The 22119-nt window shown below is 38.8% G+C and overlaps 2 protein-coding genes across 2 annotated transcripts in view; one reads left to right on the top strand and one right to left on the bottom strand.

Annotated features, from left to right (window-relative positions):
• LOC129772386 (kinesin-like protein KIF19) overlaps window positions 1-4498 on the bottom strand; it is a 32082-nt gene extending 27584 nt beyond the window's left edge. Inside the window, exons 1-3 of the mRNA XM_055776204.1 lie at window positions 3897-4498; window positions 3593-3742; window positions 3127-3393 (exon numbers count right to left, since the gene is read on the bottom strand). Of these exons, the coding sequence (XP_055632179.1) occupies window positions 3127-3393; window positions 3593-3742; window positions 3897-3980 (501 nt within the window). The 5' untranslated portion in view covers window positions 3981-4498. The remainder of the gene's footprint in view (window positions 1-3126; window positions 3394-3592; window positions 3743-3896) is intronic.
• Window positions 4499-17832: 13334 nt separating this feature from the next.
• Window positions 17833-19749, top strand: LOC129761672 (pickpocket protein 19-like). Its single transcript, XM_055759404.1, has 9 exons — window positions 17833-17870; window positions 17922-18035; window positions 18097-18177; window positions 18360-18901; window positions 18970-19083; window positions 19152-19211; window positions 19283-19367; window positions 19426-19526; window positions 19577-19749. The coding sequence occupies exons 1-9, from the start codon at window positions 17833-17835 to the stop codon at window positions 19747-19749; spliced, it is 1308 nt and encodes a 435-aa protein (XP_055615379.1).
• The last annotated feature ends 2370 nt before the right edge of the window (window positions 19750-22119 follow it).

Here is a 22119-nt window from a genome sequence, read left to right as displayed (position 1 = left end):
CCAGCGGACCAAGCAGCGGGAGGGCCTGCGTACATACAAGGTTCAGAAGGCTCCCAACCGCGACGAAAGGCAAAACATGGTGGGGAAGACGCGAGCCCGGAAGCTGTACACCGAAATGCTGACGCGTCAAAGCGGACTTTCGTCAGCTGCCGGGCCTGTTGTTCTTCTCCGCAGAGGACAAATTCAGCGTTCCGGAGGAGATTCGCAAGCAGAAACTATCCAACTTTGCCAAAAAGTACATGGTGTGGCAAGCGATCTGCTCTTGCGGAAAGCGGAGCGCCCCCTTCGTGATGACCGGCACGGTAAACGGGCAGGTTTACCTTAAGGAGTGCCTACAGAAGCGCTTACTACCACTATTGAAGCAGCACGAGGGCCCGACCATCTTCTGGCCGGATCTCGCTTCGTGCCACTATTCAAAGGACGTGTTGGAGTGGTACGAAGCCAACGGGGTCACCTTCGTGCCAAAGGAAATGAACCCGCCCAAAGCGCCGGAGCTTCGCCAAATAGAGAAATATTGGGCGATTATGAAGCAGGCCCTCCGGAAGAACCCAAAAGTTGTCAAATCGGAGGCGGACTTCAAGAGAAAATGGATTTCTGTTCAAAAAAAACTACAACCTGACGTTGTACAGAACCTTATGGACGGGGTAGAGAGGAAGGTGCGAGCATACGGGCTTGGGCTCGAAGTATGAATAAAAAGAAAATGCCAAAAGTTGTTTAATAGTTTTTATTTTACTGTCTAAAATTTTCAAAAGGATCGGTCTACTGGGCGAATTTCTACAGCTTTTTTTCCGTGATGCAATTTGATGTGACACACCCTTTATGAGCACAAGCACAATTCTTCCTTCGTTGATGGGAATTTAATCCACTCGTGGGTTTTTCAACGATCGCTCGACAAGTTTGCCAGACAGTTTTGCAAACAGTCGTTTGGTGTAGATCCACATAACGCAGGAAACATTTCATTTTTTGCATGTTTTGCAACGCTCCCCCTCTGGTTTCCTCATAGTTGGGTAGAAAGGTTCTTGCTAAGAAACCTACATTTTCGCGACTAAACCTGTACAACTGCTTGAAATTGTCGTCGCCTCCCTCTCTGCGTAGTTTGTATGTTTTGGTAGCCCGATTTTTCTCAAATGAAGGACCGATGTCACAAACGAGCGGAAAAGGAATATTTGGCGCATCATAATACATTTTTCACTTGTTTAAATGTAAGATAGCAGCACTAAATATTAATCGCATAAGATAAACAAATGAGTTTTCAGAAGCAAAGTACGCTCATGAGCATACTTGATAATGACAAAGTAAATACTTGATAAATGCAGTTTTATTCATACGAAATCAAGTAAACTTCCATTCTCGAAAAGTTCATACTCAGTTGCCAGTTTTATTCATACCAAACGTAGGAAATACTTAATGTCACTGCTCGAATGTCTGATTCAAGTAAAGTAAAGCTGAGTTTTGTTTTTATTCACACAACCTAATATGTAAAAAGTTTGTGTTTACGCAAGTGTTTACGACTCTACATGAAGAAGAGGGCGTGCCGTAAATGTTAATTTTATATTAATTTTTTATTTGATTATTTATTGAGACTTTAAATCTCTCCTTCTTATCTCATTTTGTTCCCGAGTTAGGAATTTTCAAACGACTAATAGATCTTAATAAGATCTATTAGAAAATCTATTAGAAATATTAATAAATGTTCACAGCATGCTTTCAATATCGAATGCAAAACAATCTAGTGTATGTTGAATATTTCCATTCGATGAAAATTCATTGAATATAATGAGGTACGAATTGATAAAAAGACGGGACAATAAAAAATGGTCAAAAAAACGATACTGTCCCGTTTAAAACGACACGTTTGGTCAGTCTAATCTAATATCATCATGCTCAGATTTAAGAATAATGCAACGATTAACAAAGGGCAAATTCAAGAGTGAATACAAATTTTTGGTTCGCCTTGCATTCGCCATGGTAGTAAATAAATCGCAAGGCCAATCTTTGGAAGCGTGTGAGATTAACACGTTGAGCCCCGGATTGTTCTTGCTTTCCATACAGCCCGCATCAAGAGTGGTTGCACAATATCAGTGTCGGTAAAAAAAAAATTCATTGTATAAAAAGAAAATAGTCAGAAATTCGACTAGAAAGTAGTCACATATCGTAAACCATCCGAAAACAAACCATGCCATTTTTTATTTCCTTATTTAGTAACTGTCAGTCCCAATGATTAAGGTTTTTCTAATGAAGAGCTCAATGTCAGCCCCTAAGGCCCGACACGGGGTTCTACGTGTTAATCATAATTTTCCATGCTTTTCGCCTGGTCAACTATATGTGGCATGTTCGCGTGTTAAATAGTCTTCATCTTTGTTTATTTACACTGCAATGGATTGACCTTACACGTGATGTCCTGAACCTCTTTACTTACCAAGTAAAGGAAAGGTATTGAATTCAATCGAATTAGGGAAGTGTTCCATTCAATCACTCACTAATTGAAACTCGAGTGGCGTCATCCGTTATCAATCGTGAAAAAAACGCGCGGTGAAAACTTGAATGTTTTTGATTATTTAATCAATTAATCCATTCCAGACGGGACGAAGTTTCAATAGTTATGCCATGTTGAACATATGCATTTGCATGCATCTGCATTTTTGAATCAGAATTCTACATTCAAAAGTGAAATCGGTTTCACGAAGATAACACAGGAGAAACAGTTCCATTGGACCATGGATGCAATGTGTTTAAGATAAAATCATGACTGTTCGCAAAAATTTAGGCTGGTGGCAACTCAAATTCAGAGCAGATATTCGAAAAAGGTCAAAGGTAGGAGTATCAGGACACACGAGTATACGAAAAAAAAGTCATTTCTGGGACAACATAAATTCCACCACACAAATTTCACCAAGATTTATATCGTTGGAGTCGACCCATCAAATTGGATTCTTAAAAATTGTAACCAGCTGAAAAAAACCTCTTCTAGCCCACATTTCCACCCGGTGCCATTTACATACCCTCACCTAATTAGTAGTTCTTTTTCGGTGTCCCCCTTTCTCCGCTTACAACTCGGTTAATGCCCGAAAATCGGGGTTACGATGTTATTTATTCAAAGCTGTGCTCCCCCAATCCTTCAATTACCTTAAAGTTAGCCGGAGTATCCGATTCCTCGATATGTTTAAAGATGTCAGCAACCGCTTTGATCATAAGTCCATTGTGCGAGTGTTTGCCAAGGCCCACGGAAGTGTCTGTCGGTTCGACGCTAGGCGTTGTGGATTGCTTTGGGCTGAGCCCCAGCATGGTGTGAGTTTTACCCGATCCGGTGGCACCGTAGGCAAACACAGCGGCATTGTATCCGTTGAGCACATCCCGAACCAGCGGAGCCGTTGTCGTTTTGTACACCTCTTCCTGTAGGTGAAAGAAACGGCCGAAAAAAAAAACGAAAATCGATTCAAATCTCCCGGACGACAAGTGGTTCCGCTTGGTACATCATTAAAACATGAAGATTTGAATTTGGAAATATTTTCTATCCTCTCCCCTTCTCCGGGTAATGTTTGTCAAATTACCCGGCGGACCAAAATCGATTGGTAACTACAGCGGTACATACTTGGGTCGAACTTTCACCAAAGACATAATCGTAGTTGTACTTTTTCGGTTTGCTCCGGATTCCCTCGTCGAAAAGCAACGTCCGATGTGACAGGACCTGTATGCATTTAGGTTCGCTGGCGTCACTTAGGGGACGTATTCGTACTGCGACCTAGATGGGTAGTAGTAGGGAAACAGGAAGTATGTTAGCATTATATTAGCATAAACGCTCGATGAAGTTTTTTCTTTCATATCGTCAAGTTTTTCCTGTTTCCTGCATGTGGAAGAAGTGGCTGGCTAGCCATATACAAAATCCGGTAACATACCACCAATCGCTCGTCAGTATGTGCATTAGTGAGGGACGAATTACTGCCAGAACTTGTTGGGATGTTTGGTGTACTCGATGCCATTTTGAGACAAACTTTTCCGTGAGATTCGCGATATTTTTTCCACAATAAATAATTTATTCCCAGTCCGTGGATAGCACTACACCCTTTCTGAGCACTTATGCTTGTGGAAAAGGCAGACGATTCCAACAATTGGTTAACACTGTTTGCGCACCAATTATCCCGCTAATTCCAATATATTCCAAATTAGGTATTTACACAGATGCCAAGCGCCGTTAGCACATAATTTATTCATATTCCATTCGCACTTAAACATGTCACTTTTGTGACAAATCAATTCAGCATGACATGATTACATTACGAGTCATTCTAACACTCGACAAGAGTCAGCAGTCGCCACAGGATAGCGGCAAAAATATCCGTTATCAATTGGAAAATGTGACTATGATGAAGTTATCACATTTTAATCACCCTCACTTTTATTTGACGAAACAACATGTATCCTGTGTTGTCCAAAGAGTACTGATCAACTTCACTTCATCTTGTCCGCGTTGTAAGGCGCCTAGCAGCCGTCCGCGAATGCTCCACGCCCGACACTAAACTTGGGGCCGAGTGTTTTCCAAGTTTTATTTTCACCGTCAATATATTTCGTTATTATTTTTCTTTGGTGTACCCGTCTATTAATGATATGTAGTGGGGAAAAAGGGATGTTAATAGAAGCAGTGAGGTGATTTTGGATCGGAATAAACCCTCGCTTTCAAAGCGGCAACAATTTGCCTCTTCACCCTCGAGAATAATCGTTTTGTGTTTGCGTCCAGGACTGCCAGGACATTACTCGGATTGTGTTGTGTGGTGCAATGCCGATTCAACAAAAATGTTACAGATAGGTGCCATAGCGTGATATGCCGTGGTGCCGTTTGGAACAGAGAATCCACCGGGTTGGGTACCAGCCAAACGAAATGTCCTTGTCACTCAATAAAGTCGGCTATATAGCTGTGTTGGTGTGGTGTACGTGTGCACTCCAATCATACCGAATGTTCGGTCTAGAGAAACGCGTCAACCGAACCTGATGAGCACATGAATGTTTTATCACAATTTGCACGTTAAGTATTGTCCAGCTGAGTAAACTTTGAAAAACTGCATGAACTTAGCAGCTAAATATGTTTTTGTTTCTAACACAATATCCGCTAAATCATGATGGTTTATTGTTGTGACTGTTCAACCATCGAGCTTGTTTACCTTGTTTCTTTTTTATTTTTAGAAAATGCTATCCAAACAAAATTGTCTCTATAAATCATGTCTGTTTTGTCAACAGCAGTTGATTGTTGTGTTTATGAAATAGTTAAATAGTTAATGTATGTTTGCTGTGAATGTATTTTTATGATTTGCACACCTGTAGAACCGGACTTGTCTATAAGATTGAAATTCCTTGAATTAATAGAATTAACGAAATTGGAAGCACTCGCATTTTTTATAGATAGCCTGGCTTGGTAAGGAAATAAAAAATGCAACTCATATCGTCAGCTCTATGGAAAATATTGAATAGGGTATCAAATAAGAAATTTTGACTATTTTATTGAACCCCATAGAATCTGTCGTGAAAAACGTACTTTCAATTATTTGCACGCCAATCTCAATAGCTTAGAGATAAAAAATTGAAAAAATTACTGAAAGTGCATCTTACTACGGTGTATCAAGAAAAAATATCAAAAAAAAAATTTCATCAAAAATTTTAGTACTAAAAAAAATATTGAAATTTTGAAAAAAAAAATATTGGGATTTAGAGACTCAGTACTACTCTAATTCATATTTAAATGTGTTTCTACGGCTTTTCTATATATGTGTGATTTTTTTCAGATTTTTTTCAGTGTTGCGCGGTACAAAAAAAATATATTTTTTATATTTCCAAAGAGTCTGGCTAGGTAAGGGAGTAAAGAGTCCCCCAAACCAAATCACCAGCTGTATGGCAAATATTGTATAGGATATTAAATAAGAAATTTTGGCGGTTTATTTGAGCCCCTATGTGGTTTAACATAGGATCTATAGTGAAAAACGTACTTTTTCGTTTATTTCACGCCATCCTCAAAAGATTCGCAGCACATTCTTTGTGTGGACACCGACTGGACAGCATCGTTGCTGGACGAGCTGGACGGCGAGGGATCGAGTGCCTTTCTCAAAGCAAGAGGGTGGAGGTGGTAGCGCTGGAGTAGAATAGAGTAGAGTTTTCAACGGGCCTTTCTCAAGGCTGGAGACGAATGAACTGCAAAAGTTTAAAGTCTCTATAATACAAGACCTTCCTTCAAAAGATTCGAGATAAAAATTTGAAAAAAATACTGAATGTGCATCTTACTACGGTGTATCAAGAAAAAATATAAAAAAAAAATTTCATCAAAAATTTTAGTACTAAAAAAATAGAAATCCTAATTTTTTTTTTTATTTGGGATTTAGAGATTCAGTACTACTTCTTCTTCTTCAATGGCACTAACGTTCCTAGAGGAACTTCGCCGTCTCAACGTAGTATTACTTGCGTCATTTTTATGAGTACTTAGTTGAGATTTCTATGCCAAATAACACGCCTTGAATGCATTCTGAGTGGCAAGCTCTAGAATACGCGTGATCACAGTGCAAGTCGGAGGAAATTTCTTTGACGAAAAACTCCCCCGACCAGAACGGGAATCGAACCCGAACACCCGGCATGTTAGTCATGACGCTAACCACTCGGCCACGGGAGCACGGGAGCATTCAGTACTACTCCAATTCATATTTAAATGTGCTCCTACGGTTTTTCTAGATTGATAAATATCTTCAATCTATTTTTTCATCTAATAATAATAAAAAAAAAATACACAGTACAAAAAAATGTTATAGATTTTCTGGCATTTCGAAATTTTGAAAAAAAAATATAATTTTGAGACCCACATCTGCTCAAATTTTTATTTAAATGCGTTCGTATGTGTCTTGTTTCTACATGTGGCGTCTGCATAATTTTTTATTTTCTTGAAATCTATTATTTTATTGTATTTGTGGTTTTCAATAGTAAGATTAAAATTTAAAAAAACAAATCGGATTTTTGTTCTTCTCATTAATCCGAATGATCTTTCCACAAGGACTTTATTTTTTTCTCACAGAGCTCTATCGTACTGCTGACTTCTATGAATTTGGTAAACCATCTAAATCCAATGTAACGATAATCTCATGTATTTTATGATACGAGAAAAAAAGTTGTACAGCGCAATGCTCTAAATATACCGACAAAATTTAGACATATGTAAAACAAAATTTAAAAAATATTAGAGCAGTTATGGGTTTCTAAATTCAAAATAAATTAAAAATGCCCAAAGGCCAAAAAAACATTTTTTTTTCGCACAATCCTCTTGAAAATTCAAGAAAAAAATACAAGAAAAAATTTCAAAATTTCGAAATGCCTGCAAATATATATATTTTTTTTTGTACCGCGAAAAACACTCTAGAAATTCTGAAAAAAATCACATATACCTAAAATAGACGTAGGAAGAAATTTGAATACAAACTAGAGCAGTACTGAATGTCAAAATAAAGAAAAATTAAAATTTAATTTAAAATAAAGATAAAAAATAATTTAAAATTTTGTTTAGTGTTTGATTTTCTGATGAAAAAATTGTTTGAAAAAAATTGATCGATACACCTAAGTAAGATTTTTTTTTTATCCCTTTTGTTTATTTTAGGCTCATTAGCATTTTAGCTGTAACAGAGCCGAATTTGAATCGTGTACATGTCACATATTTATCATATCTATAATTAGCACATTACACAGTTGCCATTTTTCGGCGTTAGAGTATTCCCTTCTATACCATTGCAAATGGTACATATTTACACAGTAGCCATTTAGGCGAAAGAGTTTTCTATCTGTTCTTCCATTATCCACAGTTAAGACTGGACAGCGGAGACAGTCGTTGATCCATTGTTGAGTTATTTATAGAACAGCAGCCCGATATTTCTGCAGAGCAGAGCAGTTGTATGGATGAATCGATCTTATTTCGACCGTGGATCGATCTCCATCGCTGATGATTGTTGCGTGGACGTAGTTTTTCTGTAACAACACAAAGATGGTCAATGGAGGCCCTGAGTTTTGAACTCACGATCGATCGCTTACTAAGCGAACGCGCAACCAATGTGGCTACGGAGACCCCCCTAAGTAAGATGTACTATCAGTTTTTTTTTTATATTTTTGTCTCAAAGCTATTGAGAATGACATGAAAAAACCGAAAAGGTGCCTTTTTAACCATAGATCATATGGTGTACCATATAAGGACTCAAATATATGGTTCTACTGCCAAAATGTTTTATTTAGTACCCTATACAATATTTTCCATACAGCTGGTGATTTGGTTTGGGGGACTTTTTACTCCCTTACCCAGCCAGACTATTTGGAAATATAAATAAAAAAAAATTTTTTTTGGCGCCGCGCAACACTGAAAAAAATCTGAAAAAAATCACACATATCTAGAAAAGCCGTAGAAACATTTAAGATACGACATTTAAATGTGAATTAGAGTAGTACTGAGTCTCTAAATCCCAAAAAATTTGTTTTCAAAATTTCAAAATTTTTTTTAGTACTAAAATTATTGATGAAATTTTTTTTGATAATTTTTCTTAATACACCGTAGTAAGATGCACATTCAGTATTTTTTTCAAATTTTTATCTCGAATCTTTCGAGGATGGCGTGAAATAAACGAAAAAGTACGTTTTTCACTATAGATCCTACGTCAAACTACATAGGGGTTCAAATAAACCGCCAAAATTTCTTATTTAATATCCTATACAATATTTGCCATACAGCTAGGGATTTGGTTTGGGGGCACTTTTACTCCCTTACCCGGCCAGGCCCTTTGTTCCTACGCCTTTTCTAGATATGTGTGATTTTTTTCAGTGTTTCACGATACAAAAAATATATTTCCAAATTTCGATTCACCAGACTCAGTACTGGTTCAATTTATATTTAATGTGTGCGTTTTCTGATATTTGTGCATCTTTTTCAAAAAATTTCGAGAACTGCGCGGTACAAAAATATCAATTTTTTTTTACATTTTTTTAGTCCAATTTTTTTATTTTCTTAAAATCTATTATTGTATTGTATTCGTGCCTCAGCTTCAAACCAAATCACAAGCGCAATTAAAAACATTGTACAGGCAAACTTTTTTTTTTGTGCGGGGGATAGGGACCGCACAAAAAAGTCGCATAAAAAAAACGTGCAAAACTTCACCAGCAGCTTTAAAAAATCATGTTCGGTACACATTTTGAAAAAAAAAAAAATTTTTTGAGCGGTAGATAGGGACCGCATAAAAAAGTTTCCCCCAAGAAAATAACTCAAACCCACGCCATTCACCGTTCAATTTCCTTTTGTTTCCCTGCTTTGCAATGGGACACTTTGCTTTTTCGGTTGCGCGTGGCGGTTTTGTGCTTAGAAAAACTTAGAGCATTTGATAAGAGGAGGGGAATGATTTCAGTAGTGGATAAATGAGACGCAAATATGCTTTTTTCGCGCTGAAATGCATATAAACCATCGAAAAAACTAAATGAAAGATAACTTCGTCAAATATGCTTCTTTTAATACACCGCATAAAAAAAATCGCACAAAAAAAACCGCACAAGAACAGAAAATCGCACGAAAAAAATCGCACAAAAAAAATCACACAAAAAAAACCGCGCAAAAACAGGTTTTACTGTATAGGGTACCAAATTGAAAAAATAAGGTAATTTTTCTGAATCCATATAGGTTTCACTATATTAGCTTTGGTTAAAAACGTAGTTTTTCTTACTTTCACGCCATTCTCAATAGCTTGGAAATGAAAAAAAAAGAAAAAAAGATACTCAAAGTGTATCTATGATGTATCATGACATACCGTCAAATAACATTATCATCCAAAATTCAAATTTTGGTAGTGTTCGTGCCGGAATGATTTGAACATCCCAAACGTAATCCACAACGTCCCAGCGATATTGTGTGTTTCTTTACTAACACAACAACGCTTGGTCTGTTTCACACAACATACAAAGAGGGATCATTTCTCTCGGGAGAGTAGAGCTTTTCCAGATATTGCTTTGATCGCTCTATTCTTATGTGAGAGAACAGCTGATTGCAATAGAATATAGAACAGCTGATTGTGAACAGGATAGGACAGAGAACAGAATAATAGACAGAAAGATACGGTCGGAAATCGGTAAAATATATGTATTCGCGTTAAGTTCTGTGTTCAAATTTAAATATCTGTTTTGTCTGTGAGATATCCGAAAATCATAACGGTTGCGCGCGAACAGGTAGCATTTCGCAATTTTGTTTTTTATGCAAAATTGGATTATTCTACAAATAGGCAAAATACAATACAATACAATAGATATAATTATCAATTTCATATAAATAAAAAAAATCACTACGTTCAGTCCTTCAAGCATTGTTAAAAAACATAAATATAAAAAACACGTACGAACAGATTTCAAAGCAGTACAAAACTAAAATTAAAAATTTCGACCCGGTTTTTTAGCGTTACGTAATTTGTGCACGACGCCAAAGGAAATTATGTGTCAATGGATCTAAAAAGAAAAATAAAATCCTAAATTTCTAAATACCAAAAAAGTTACTTTAATTTTTAAAATGTGATTTTCCATAGATTCTTTTTACAATTTATTGTGATACACGCATTTTGATTATTTTCTCAAATTTTCATTTCCTAACCTAATGAGAATATGAAAAAAGGAAAAAAAATTCACTATAGCTTTTATAGTGAACCATATGGGGATTCAGAAAATTACCTAATTTTGGTACCCTATCCAATATTTTCCATACCAAACACATGAATGTAATAAAATTATGAGTTTCAGGAAAATTAATAATATTGAAAAATGAAATAAAAAAATGGAAATGAAATATCTTTTGTTTTATTTATTAGACATTTTCGTGTTGCGCAGCCCCTCGAAATTTTCTGAAAATAAAACACAAATATCAAAAACCACATGCGAACATGTTTGAATATAAACTAAAAAATCGAAATTTGAAAATATTTTTTTTTTGTACCACGCAATACTGATAAAATTCTGAAAAAAATCACATCTATACCTAGAAGCGTAGGAAAACATTTAAATGCGAACTATAGTAGTAGTAAATCTCTAAATCCAAAAAAAAATTTTGATGAATTTTTTTAATAATATTTATCAATACACCATGAACTTTCAGTATTTTTTGACGTGGGACTACGTCTAACCGGAGTATATGGGGGGTAAAATGAAAACCTAAACATAGAACATGCAGGAAAAAATGCAAGATTCCGAATGCTTATAACTCGAACATTTCTTACTGGATCGGAAAGATGTTTGCATCAATTGATACGGAATATTTCTACGCTTCTATCGCAATTAATAAAATGTTATTTTTTATTAGATAAACAATCGAATAACTGTAAAATGTTGAGCGTTATCTAAACGCCCTAACTACCTCGTTTTGATTGGTCCGATTTACGGTTTCCCCAACACAGCCATCATAACATAGCAGTCTCAGGAAAATCGGCATTGCAAACACATGAAAGTATGGGGATATTTGTTCGCACCGAAATGTGTTCCCTAACACAGACTTCAAAACCAAGCAGCGTTAGAGAAATCAGCATTGCAAATACATGAAAGTCGGGGGTATTTTTGTTCCGATTGAAATGTGTTTCCCTAAGGCGGCTCGCACACCGCAGCAATAAGCAACTAGCAAACTGCAATACGCAATATACAACAGGCCACATATTTTGTTGTTCTTCGCATACCAGAGCAATAAAAACCCCTGACATTATGCAAACAATCGGCTTAATGTACGAAACTTGTCAAAATATGGGCGATAAGTTGCTCTTCAACCGACACACCGTGTTGCTAGCGACATGTGTTGCTCTGTAAAGGCGACAGCGATATCGTATTGCGTCGGTGTGCGAGATCAACAAAAATTAAATGGAAAAATGCATTGGCGATAATATTGCTTATTGCATGTTGCCATCTGCTAGTTGTTTATTGCTCCTGTGTGGGAGCCGCCTAACACAGACTTCAGATCCAAGGTGTCTGAGGAAATTGGCATTGCATATTTATGCAGGTCAGGGGTATTTTTGTTCCGACTGAAATGTGTTTGCCTAATAAAGACTGCTAAACCGAGGTGTCTGGAGAAATCGGCGTTGCAAATACATGCAAATCGGGGTCATTTTTGTTCTGACTGAAATGTGTTTGCCTAACATAGACATCAACACCAAGATGTCATCATACCAAACGTAAAATGACCGTCATTAAATTTACTTGTAACGAAGAACATAATCTATTGCATGAATTGACTTTACATGGCATTATACAATCTTTTTACTCACAAAGCAAATATATTGAATTCAATTGAATTCGGAAATTGTTTCATTCAATCAAAAATTTAATCAATACAAACTAATGATTGCAAAGCTAAGGTAGTCCCACGTCAACCTTGCGTTATATCATAGATATAACCTACCCATTTTTTTCTATTTTTTTTCTCGAATCTATTGAGAATGACGCGCAAAAAAGCACGTTTCTCACCATAGATTCTATGGTAAACCTCATAGGGGTTCAAAAAAAAATAGTCGAAATTTTTTTATTTGGTACCCTAAACAATATTTTCCATAGCTGGTGATTTGGTTTGGGGCACTTTTCACTTTATTACCCAGCCAAGCCATTAGTTTTGTGCATTTTTGTGCTCTCCCAGGCAGTCTAAAATGAGCAATGCTACTAAATCGGCGAGGCACAATTTTCAATCTGAATTCAACGGGTCAGTCTACAGTTTCCCAACATCCCATTTTTAAGTTTAGCCTTTTTATAGAATAAATGATAGTATGTGATATCATCTTAATAGCTATAAGAGAGTTGATTTTAATCTTCTTGTTGGCATCTGGCAAGCTTGTATATTGTTCTCGCGAGCGCTAGAATGAATTATTAATCAACCATTTCCAGCTGCTTCTATGAAACTACGCAAATCATTGGCTCTTCTCGGGGCCTTCAAAACTTTCTTGACCGTTGACCGTTGACCGTTGACCGTTGACCGTTGACCGTTGACCGTTGACCGTTGACCGTTGACCGTTGACCGTTGACCGTTGACCGTTGACCGTTGACCGTTGACCGTTGACCGTTGACCGTTGACCGTTGACCGTTGACCGTTGACCGTTGACCGTTGACCGTTGACCGTTGACCGTTGACCGTTGACCGTTGACCGTTGACCGTTGACCGTTGACCGTTGACCGTTGACCGTTGACCGTTGACCGTTGACCGTTGACCGTTGACCGTTGACCGTTGACCGTTGACCGTTGACCGTTGACCGTTGACCGTTGACCGTTGACCGTTGACCGTTGACCGTTGACCGTTGACCGTTGACCGTTGACCGTTGACCGTTGACCGTTGACCGTTGACCGTTGACCGTTGACCGTTGACCGTTGACCGTTGACCGTTGACCGTTGACCGTTGACCGTTGACCGTTGACCGTTGACCGTTGACCGTTGACCGTTGACCGTTGACCGTTGACCGTTGACCGTTGACCGTTGACCGTTGACCGTTGACCGTTGACCGTTGACCGTTGACCGTTGACCGTTGACCGTTGACCGTTGACCGTTGACCGTTGACCGTTGACCGTTGACCGTTGACCGTTTTCGTTTTCGTTTTCGTTTTCGTTTTCGTTTTCGTTTTCGTTTTCGTTTTCGTTTTCGTTTTCGTTTTCGTTTTCGTTTTCGTTTTCGTTTTCGTTTTCGTTTTCGTTTTCGTTTTCGTTTTTGTTTTCGTTTTCGTAAATTAAGAAATCTTTGCAAAGCAGTATCGAAGAATGGGAATCTGTGAGATAACATAGCGAAAGAAAGGAAAAAAGGTGTCTTTCATGACAATTAATAGCATTTATCGGAGTATTACTTCAATTTTAAGTTCTATGTCTCTTAAACACCCAAAGGTACATTTTATTTCGGTACATTACCCCTGACCGCTTTTCATAGCTTGAATTTCCAAACATGTTATGCCAAGCTTTGCATTGCTATTTTTCACAGTGTCTCCTTAGGGCGCAGGCGCATTTTTTCGTAGATCACATTGGAAGTTCCATTTATGAATGAAATTGAGTAGCGAGGAATGGGAAATCAGTGTATTTTGAAACGTGTGCAAAGAAAGAGATGCTCATTGCTCATTATGAGAGCAGACCGCAGTCTTGAAAACATTCCGTTACGTAAAACATCTCTTCTTGCACAAATCAGTTATATCTCAGAATACATCCATCCTCATCCTCAATGTCGTTCATGTATGATGTAATGTGTATGATCACATTAACTTCCACAGCTAATAATCATTTAATCCCGGAACGTCCTGAGATGTACGCATCAACATGTCATTCCTAATCAACATAGCGGAAATACTCGGGTTGAATTGATTCAAGGTTTTTTTCGGCCTCTACCCCAATATCGCTACCCCCATTGTCAAGAATAACCAAATCGATTACAATTATTCTGTTTCGATTGTACGATACTTGTACCGACACCATGTAGCTGGCTGGGATATGGGAGGGGAAACATCAAATAAATAAATTCAGCAATCAATATGCTAATACAGGAGCGTGAAATGAGGATTGAGAATCAATTCGGGGTTTACTGTGTTTTCCGGATGTATACGACGGGTAGTCACATAGTCAAATGCTAAATTTCAACTCCGATTGCCAATGACAGTCATCGACCTTCTAGCGTAATTGTGAGCTTTTTTCTGCTAGTGGTTGAACTGACAGGTTAATTAAAATACAGCTGAAGTTATACACACTGTTCAACTTTTCTAAATAAGAACCACCCTGAATATCTCCCAAAATGGCGCATGAATTGAAATACACTTCTTGAGGAAAAAGTTATCCATTATTTGTGGGTGAAATTCAAAACTATTTTTAATATGCTTCGGATTGTCCGATTTGGGTCAAATATACACCGTTTTGTTGTAAAATTTGTTGTCATTCTAAAGTTAGCTTCGTGATGTCTCTATCATAGAAGTCTTGGTCCTTATTGGCGAAAAACTCTATCAATAGAGTTTTACAATCTTCTCTTGATCCCAATTTCTTATCACTCTGGAAATTTTGAAATGCGAGAAAAAGGTGGGACTGATTTTAGCATCGCTTGGTGCCAGGTCCGGACTACATGGTGGATGCATTAAAACATCCCAATCAAACTCTCGGAATTGTGTGGCCTTGCGTTGTCCTGATGGAACACAACGCCTCCTCTGTTGGCCTGGATGGTTCTGGTCAATCGCTGGCTTCAGACGGCCATTTGTTGACAGTAGAGGTCTGAATTTAGTGTATTGCACTAAACAAAATTACAAATAGGATAGGATAGGATAGGATAGGATAGGATAGGATAGGATAGGATAGGATAGGATAGGATAGGATAGGATAGGATAGGATAGGATAGGATAGGATAGGATAGGATAGGATAGGATAGGATAGGATAGGATAGGATAGGATAGGATAGGATAGGATAGGATAGGATAGGATAGGATAGGATAGGATAGGATAGGATAGGATAGGATAGGATAGGATAGGATAGGATAGGATAGGATAGGATAGGATAGGATAGGATAGGATAGAAAAAAAAACTAAGACATATAATTCAGTTTGATAAATTTCCCATGGAAGGTAATTTTATTAGCTTACTTGCAAAAAAATCTACGTTTTATTTATCAATTCCTTCTCAGACAAAATTGTTGGAGTAGATCTTTCCCTTTAGGTTTGCCCTAAAATTCTCGATGAGACGCAGCCGAGGGGGACGTTGGGCGGATTCGCCGACTTGGGAACCATATCGTTATTCAGCCACTCCATCTTCTCTAACCATCTTTTCGAGTAGTGGGCCGACGCCAGATCCGACCAGAACACCGCGTCTTCGCCCTTATGATATTTCTTGATGAACGCGACGCAACTTCCAGTAGGCATTTCGTACTATAAACTTTTCCGTTCAAGGCCAGTCCGGAGCTAAAGACGACCGGCTTTGACATCCCCTTCTCGCTGATTATCAACCACAGCAGCACCTTCTTGGGGAACTTGGTTTGTGAAATAAACCTCACTTCGGAGCTCCCAACCTTCCGGCCAAGCGCACGCAGCGATCTAGTCGCTTTCCTCTCGATCTTCCTCTTCAGCATCCTTTGGAGCTTCGGCCGTCCGGAACCGGGATTTCTTTCGATGCTTCTTTGAACGGAGTAGCTTCACTGTTTTCGTCATCACGATTAGAGTTCGACTGATAGACCTATCAATTTCTTTTTGCTGACTCAGGGGTTGCTATGATTGATGCTGCATGGGTAGTTTCGTTAGTCCGTGTGAAGGTAAACCCATGAAAAATCAGCAATTTTTGTCCTTTTTTCAATGCAAACGTTACAGATTACTTCCCAAACGAGGAAAGCAATCTTTCAACATTTTATCTATTGTTTTGTAGTTATCGGGCAAATTGTAGTATGTTTCATCGTAAGAATGCAACCGCATTTTGTACAACTTGTGACAATTTCTCGTAAAACTTCTCTAAACCGGTTCACTTTGTTGCCTTTTGGACATAGGATTATGAATTTCAGCCACCTCTCTCGATGACAACACTTTCGAATGTACGTTTGAATAGGTTGCCTTTGTTAGGTTACCGGTACTTCAAACCGTTTCAGAACATCATGCAGCGTCCTGTATTTGGGATAATTCAACCCGAGCACCTAGTCCGGGATTTTCATTGCGATCAAGGTAAGTGAAGTGGAAGGTAAAACGTAATGTCAGAATCGCCGTTCGGACGTATTCCGTAAGTTTGAACTTATTTACATAGATGGTATCCAAACAACACTAAACATTGACTACAGTTTCGCCGGCACGGTTGATTGCCGTTATGAACCAGCACAAAAAACAAAGCTGCCAATTATGCCCCAGTGGTGGTACCACGATCAAAGCATTCCTTGAATAAATCATATCACATTAGCCGAGTCAGCTGGCGGAAGCATATGCATAAAGGTTACTAGGTTACTATTTTCAACGACAACTGTTTATTTATTATACTGCTTCAAATACCTTCGACGAAATCAAATGTAACCATACCAACGTAAGTAATAACATAAACAAATCCAAACTTTTCGTCTTGCCGTTCCTCATACGTCTTTTCTGAATAGTGTAAATTACGAGCCACCTGTTAACTCTACCATCTTGATCGCGATTATGCCGGATTGATTCATGTCACGCTTTTTTCTGTGACCTCATGATGTAAACAAATATGATTGTGATAACACATGCCTACTTCGATTATATACACTTTTAATGTAATTGAGTTAAATGTTGAATATAAATTTCTGCTCATGAAATGAATGAATAACACAATTTTTTTGCGTTCAATCCTTATTCTTCTAGTTTGCGATCATCATCATCTATTGTAGACACAGTTTCGCAGAAAACATAACAGGCGTAAAGTCGCATAATCGCAATAAAAATCGCGAAACACGGCCACAGCAGCATCGCTATTTTTATTTTTTTCCATGTATACACGGATGTATTGGTGGAACCATGAAATGGAAAGGGTAGCGATTTTTTAAATAGAAAAGTGAGCTATCATATGTATTTTCAATTTATTTACTTGCAAAAGCCTTCAAATTGTACATTGCGATCGAATGTCAGGGAGAGTTGAAAAGGAACGAAAGATGAACGGAGAAGTAACTTAGCTTTCTTGCTTAGAACGCTTATATTGGATCCAAATCATGGAGGGGCATCAGTTCATGCTTTTAACATTTCCATTGTTTGAAGCCATCGAAATCATTTCTACTCTAATGGATCAATTAGCTTATCACAGCTTTTTATCACCTCTATTGTTCTCCCACATTGGGAACAAACAATTTAGAATATGAACTCGAAAGCAGTATGTTTGTCAGTTCGAAAGCATGTTCGTTTCGGGAAAGTTCAGGAAGTATCTTAAAAGGTGATTCAAATCTCGCATAGAAACTATTTCCATACAACACTAACTCCGCAGATTATTTTGGGCAGCAATCGCCGCTGTGTTCCTGTATATGATGGTGAACTCTTCACAAAAATTGTTGATGAATTACCTCTACCATCCGTTCACTTTCTCAATCGACACTGCCTAGTCTGTATAATAGTTACGTTAAATCCTGAGTGAAACACTCTCAGCGCTTGTTCTCTTGTAGTTTGCACTGGAACACGACATTCCCATCGGTAAGCCTTTGTCAGATATTGAACGATGAGTCGATGGCCGATATGCTTGAGAAGTGAGTAACATTGGAGCCGTGCCCAAAAGGGCGAAACCACTTAGCTGTTTTGTGTAACTTTATGATTGATAGCGCTACTGAAAAGGACATTCTAAGTAAATTTAAAACCTTTAAAAAACTTTTTTCCCGTTCCATGTGTTTATTCCCCCGCGTAAATAACAAATCCCTTTTCCATTTCACAGTGAGATTGGCGAAGATCGTGACTATAAGCTTGACAATGTTATTAGCGATATAGCGTTCTACAGTGGGACATGTTATTCATGTGAGGATTGCACTAATGGACATCTGGACTGTCCGAGAAATTTTTCCACCGTTGTGGAACGCTACCGGTCCGATTGCGCCACTCTCATTTCCAACTGCTACTGGCAGAATGAACCGTTCGATTGCTGCCGGTTGTTCCTCCCACTCGAGACCGAATTTGGACTGTGTTACAGCATTAACTCGCAGAACAGTTTGCAGAAGGCGGCATTTAGATTGATTAACAACCGATACACCGGTCCGGGGGAGCTGCGATTCAAGGTGAACGAGGATATACAAATATATCTGCACGATAGCTATGCCGTTCCGTATGCGTATGTGGATCGGGCTCTCAAGGAAACTGTGCTCTGGGGGATGAACAAGGAAATCATAATCAAGGTTATCGAGATGGAAAACACTGGAAATGTGCAAGATATTCCCATCAATCGTAGATATTGTAGGTTTCCCTGGGAGAATCCGGATGAGTGTAAGTGCGCCAGCAGCACGAATGTGCAATTTTGGTCCGACTTAACGTTTGTGCGCGTTCAATTTCAGTTTTTCACCTTTACAGTAGTTATAGTTTCTCGTCCTGTGCGGTTGAATGCTTCATGAAAACTCAATTGAAATACTGCAATTGCACCCACCATTTGATGCCGAGACCGAAAAATGGCAAGATCTGAATCATTTATTATGTTCTGACACAAAATTTGTTAATAATAGCTCTCCCGGATCCATAGGCTTCAAACCAGTAAAGATATGCAGCTTCAAAGGGCTTACATGTTTAACAGAAAATTCAGGTTAATATATTTTTTTTTTCTAAAACGATACTTTAAGGGTTTACAAAACATTGTTCTTTGTTTATTCTCAGCGGTAATAGCCAAGCAAAGAAAGCAGTGCAACTGTCTGTCGTCTTGTGTCGAGCCAGAGTTTTTCGTGATTTATAGTTCCGAGAGGTGAGAATAAATTTTTGTTATCGTTCGTAATAACAATAAAGATATCTCCTACAATCAGTGAAGTGGACAACGAAGAGAACCAGGTTACGATCAGAATGCTGTCCCTACCCGACAGCAGGTTTGTGAGAAACACCGCGAGGACCGAGTTGGATCTTTTCAGTGGGTATAACGCACATTTCAATTAATCCCGGGCTCATTTGTCGTTACAGTCTCTCTAGGGGGCATCGTGGGGTTATTCTCGGGAGCATCCGTTATCACGCTGTTCTATATAGCATCCGTTGCCATCCGTTACGTTGCATCAGCTCGAAAACAACGTGCAATGGAGGGAAACTCTGAAAACTCTGAAAATGTTTCCGGGCTGACTACTCCGACAGCACAATGAAACTTTTTTTTTCAATTAACAAATTAAAATCTTCGAACCATCAAAGAAAAAAAAACCAGATGTAACGATCTGATTGCATATTGAATAATAAACTGCAAAATTCGATTTTTGAACTTCAAGAAAAAAATGTAATTGAGCGACAGATGAAGTTAAAGGGGTATTCTAACGTTTGCATTAAAAAAATGGACAAAAATTGCCGATTTTTCATGGGTTTACCTTCAAACGCACTGACGAAACTACCCATATAGCATCAATCTTAGTAACCCATGAGTCAGCAGAAAAAAATTGACAGCTCTATCAGTTGAACTCTAACCGTGATGGCGAAAAACAGTGAAGCTACTTCGTCCAGATGTGTGCGCGTTCAAAGAACGGTACCCCGCCGCGTCGAAAACGGACATCGTGCGTCGAAGCTCCGAAGGAAGCTGAAGAGTAAGATCGAGGGAAAAGTGGCTACAGCTCTGCGTGAGCTTGGCTGGGAGGTCAGTGCAACCGGCCAAACAGTGAAAAAGTACCTGGCGAACATGGGCATACATGTCAAGAAGCGGAGTTGCAGGCAATGACGCAGCAGCAGCGGCTGAATAAGATGGTCAAGTTGATTTTCCCGGCGAATCGCGACGTGGTGGTGGTGATGGACGACGAGACCTATCTCACCCTGGATGGCAACGGTTGGCAGGGCACTTCGTATTTTACTTCCCCCACGAAGGAAGTCCAAAGTGAAGTTTATTTCACACACCATGTTCCCCAAGAAGGTGCTGCTGTGGCTGACAATCATCAAGAAGGGGATGTCAAAGTCGCTCGTTTTTAGCTCTGGCCGTGGCCGTGAACGGGAAAATTTATAGTACGAAGTGCCTGCCGGAAGTTGCGTCGTTCATCAAGAAATACTATAAAGGCGAAGACGCAATGTACTGGCCGAATCTGCTGTCGGCCCACTACTCGAAGCGATCGTTAGAGGAGATGGAGTGGCCAACTTCCCCCGGCTGCGTCCCATCGAGAATTTCTGGGCAAATCTGAAGCGTAAGATCTACCCCAACAATTTTGTCGCGAAAACTGAGAGGGAATTGATAAATAAAACGAAGAAAGAACTCAAAAACATGCCTACACGCATGTCCGCCATGGCAACTGTTTCCGTCAACAGCCGGAAGGCCGCTCGGAAGAGCGTATGAATTTTTTTGTAAGTAAGCTAATATATTTTAATTACCTTCCATGGGAAATTTATCAAACTCAATTATCTGTCGTAGTTTTTTTTAATCACCATACGAAAAAAGTACATTTTTTAATGCGAACGTTATATAAAAAAGGGTTTCTGTATGTCCGTCTAATCCTTAAGGACTTGGAAATTACTGAATCGATCGGCGTGAATAATCCCATAGTTTTTAGGGCCGGGGAAGATTCTCATGATGGCTCTCCCCTCTGGACGGGAGGGCTCCCATACAAATGAAACACTGAGTTCTGCATAACTCGAGAATCAAGCAAATGGAGTAAGATTTGGCATGGGATGCTTTGAGGGGGCTGTGCAGTTTAAGCCACTCTGACTCCAGCCATTTTGAAGATGTTTTAGACGGCCGCAGCGAACACAACTTACCTTGTCCGGAGTCCAAATACGAAAGAGGCAGAGCACTCGTGCTGCGTGATTGGGTTGGATTATGCAGGGCTGAGGCAAACCTCAAAGCGGGCGAAATATGAATGACAGGGCTGCGTCGCGTTGGCACGGTATAAAAGGGTGGGCTGCGCATTTCGAGCGGAATATATTAGATGTAAAGGGAAGATTATATTCACCATCCACACAGGGGCAAGCATTGTTTCTTTGGTGGTATTTTGGTTATTGTTTAAGGTATATTTGAAGATGCATTTTCCATTTTTTGAGTGCACGAATATTGATTATCACGCTGTTGACAACTGGATGACAGATGAAATTCTGTACCTTACTGGTGGTATCTGTTCTGAAGCAACGGGGTGTTTCAGAACGAATTCCAATGAACTGCTTAAAACTTTAGGACAATACCTAAAGCGTTTTTGTATATTCGAAAAATTACCAGAATGGCAAACATTTTTGTTAAAAAATGACTTATTTTTCATAAAAAATCGCTGTTTCGAAGTTCATAAAAAATCGAAGAAAATAGATATCAAAAAACGACTATGTAACGCTTAAAAATTCAGCCAAATCGGTCGAGTAGATCCGAATATATCGATAGCACCAGCTGGAAAAACTCTCTCACGAAATCAAATATAGCAAAATCCTCCTAAGACAGCATTTCTGAGGGCATAAGCTTCTCAAAAATGCAAAGAAAAAATAATTCGATTTGTTTGATCCTGCAGACCGGGGTCCCCTCTTAACACTTTACGGACCGCTCACAAGATTTCTCGTGTTTC

This window comes from Toxorhynchites rutilus, chromosome 1 (genome assembly GCF_029784135.1).
Source record: "Toxorhynchites rutilus septentrionalis strain SRP chromosome 1, ASM2978413v1, whole genome shotgun sequence".
NCBI classification, from domain to species: Eukaryota; Metazoa; Arthropoda; class Insecta; order Diptera; family Culicidae; genus Toxorhynchites; species Toxorhynchites rutilus.
This window is presented reverse-complemented; position numbering and strand designations above follow the sequence as displayed.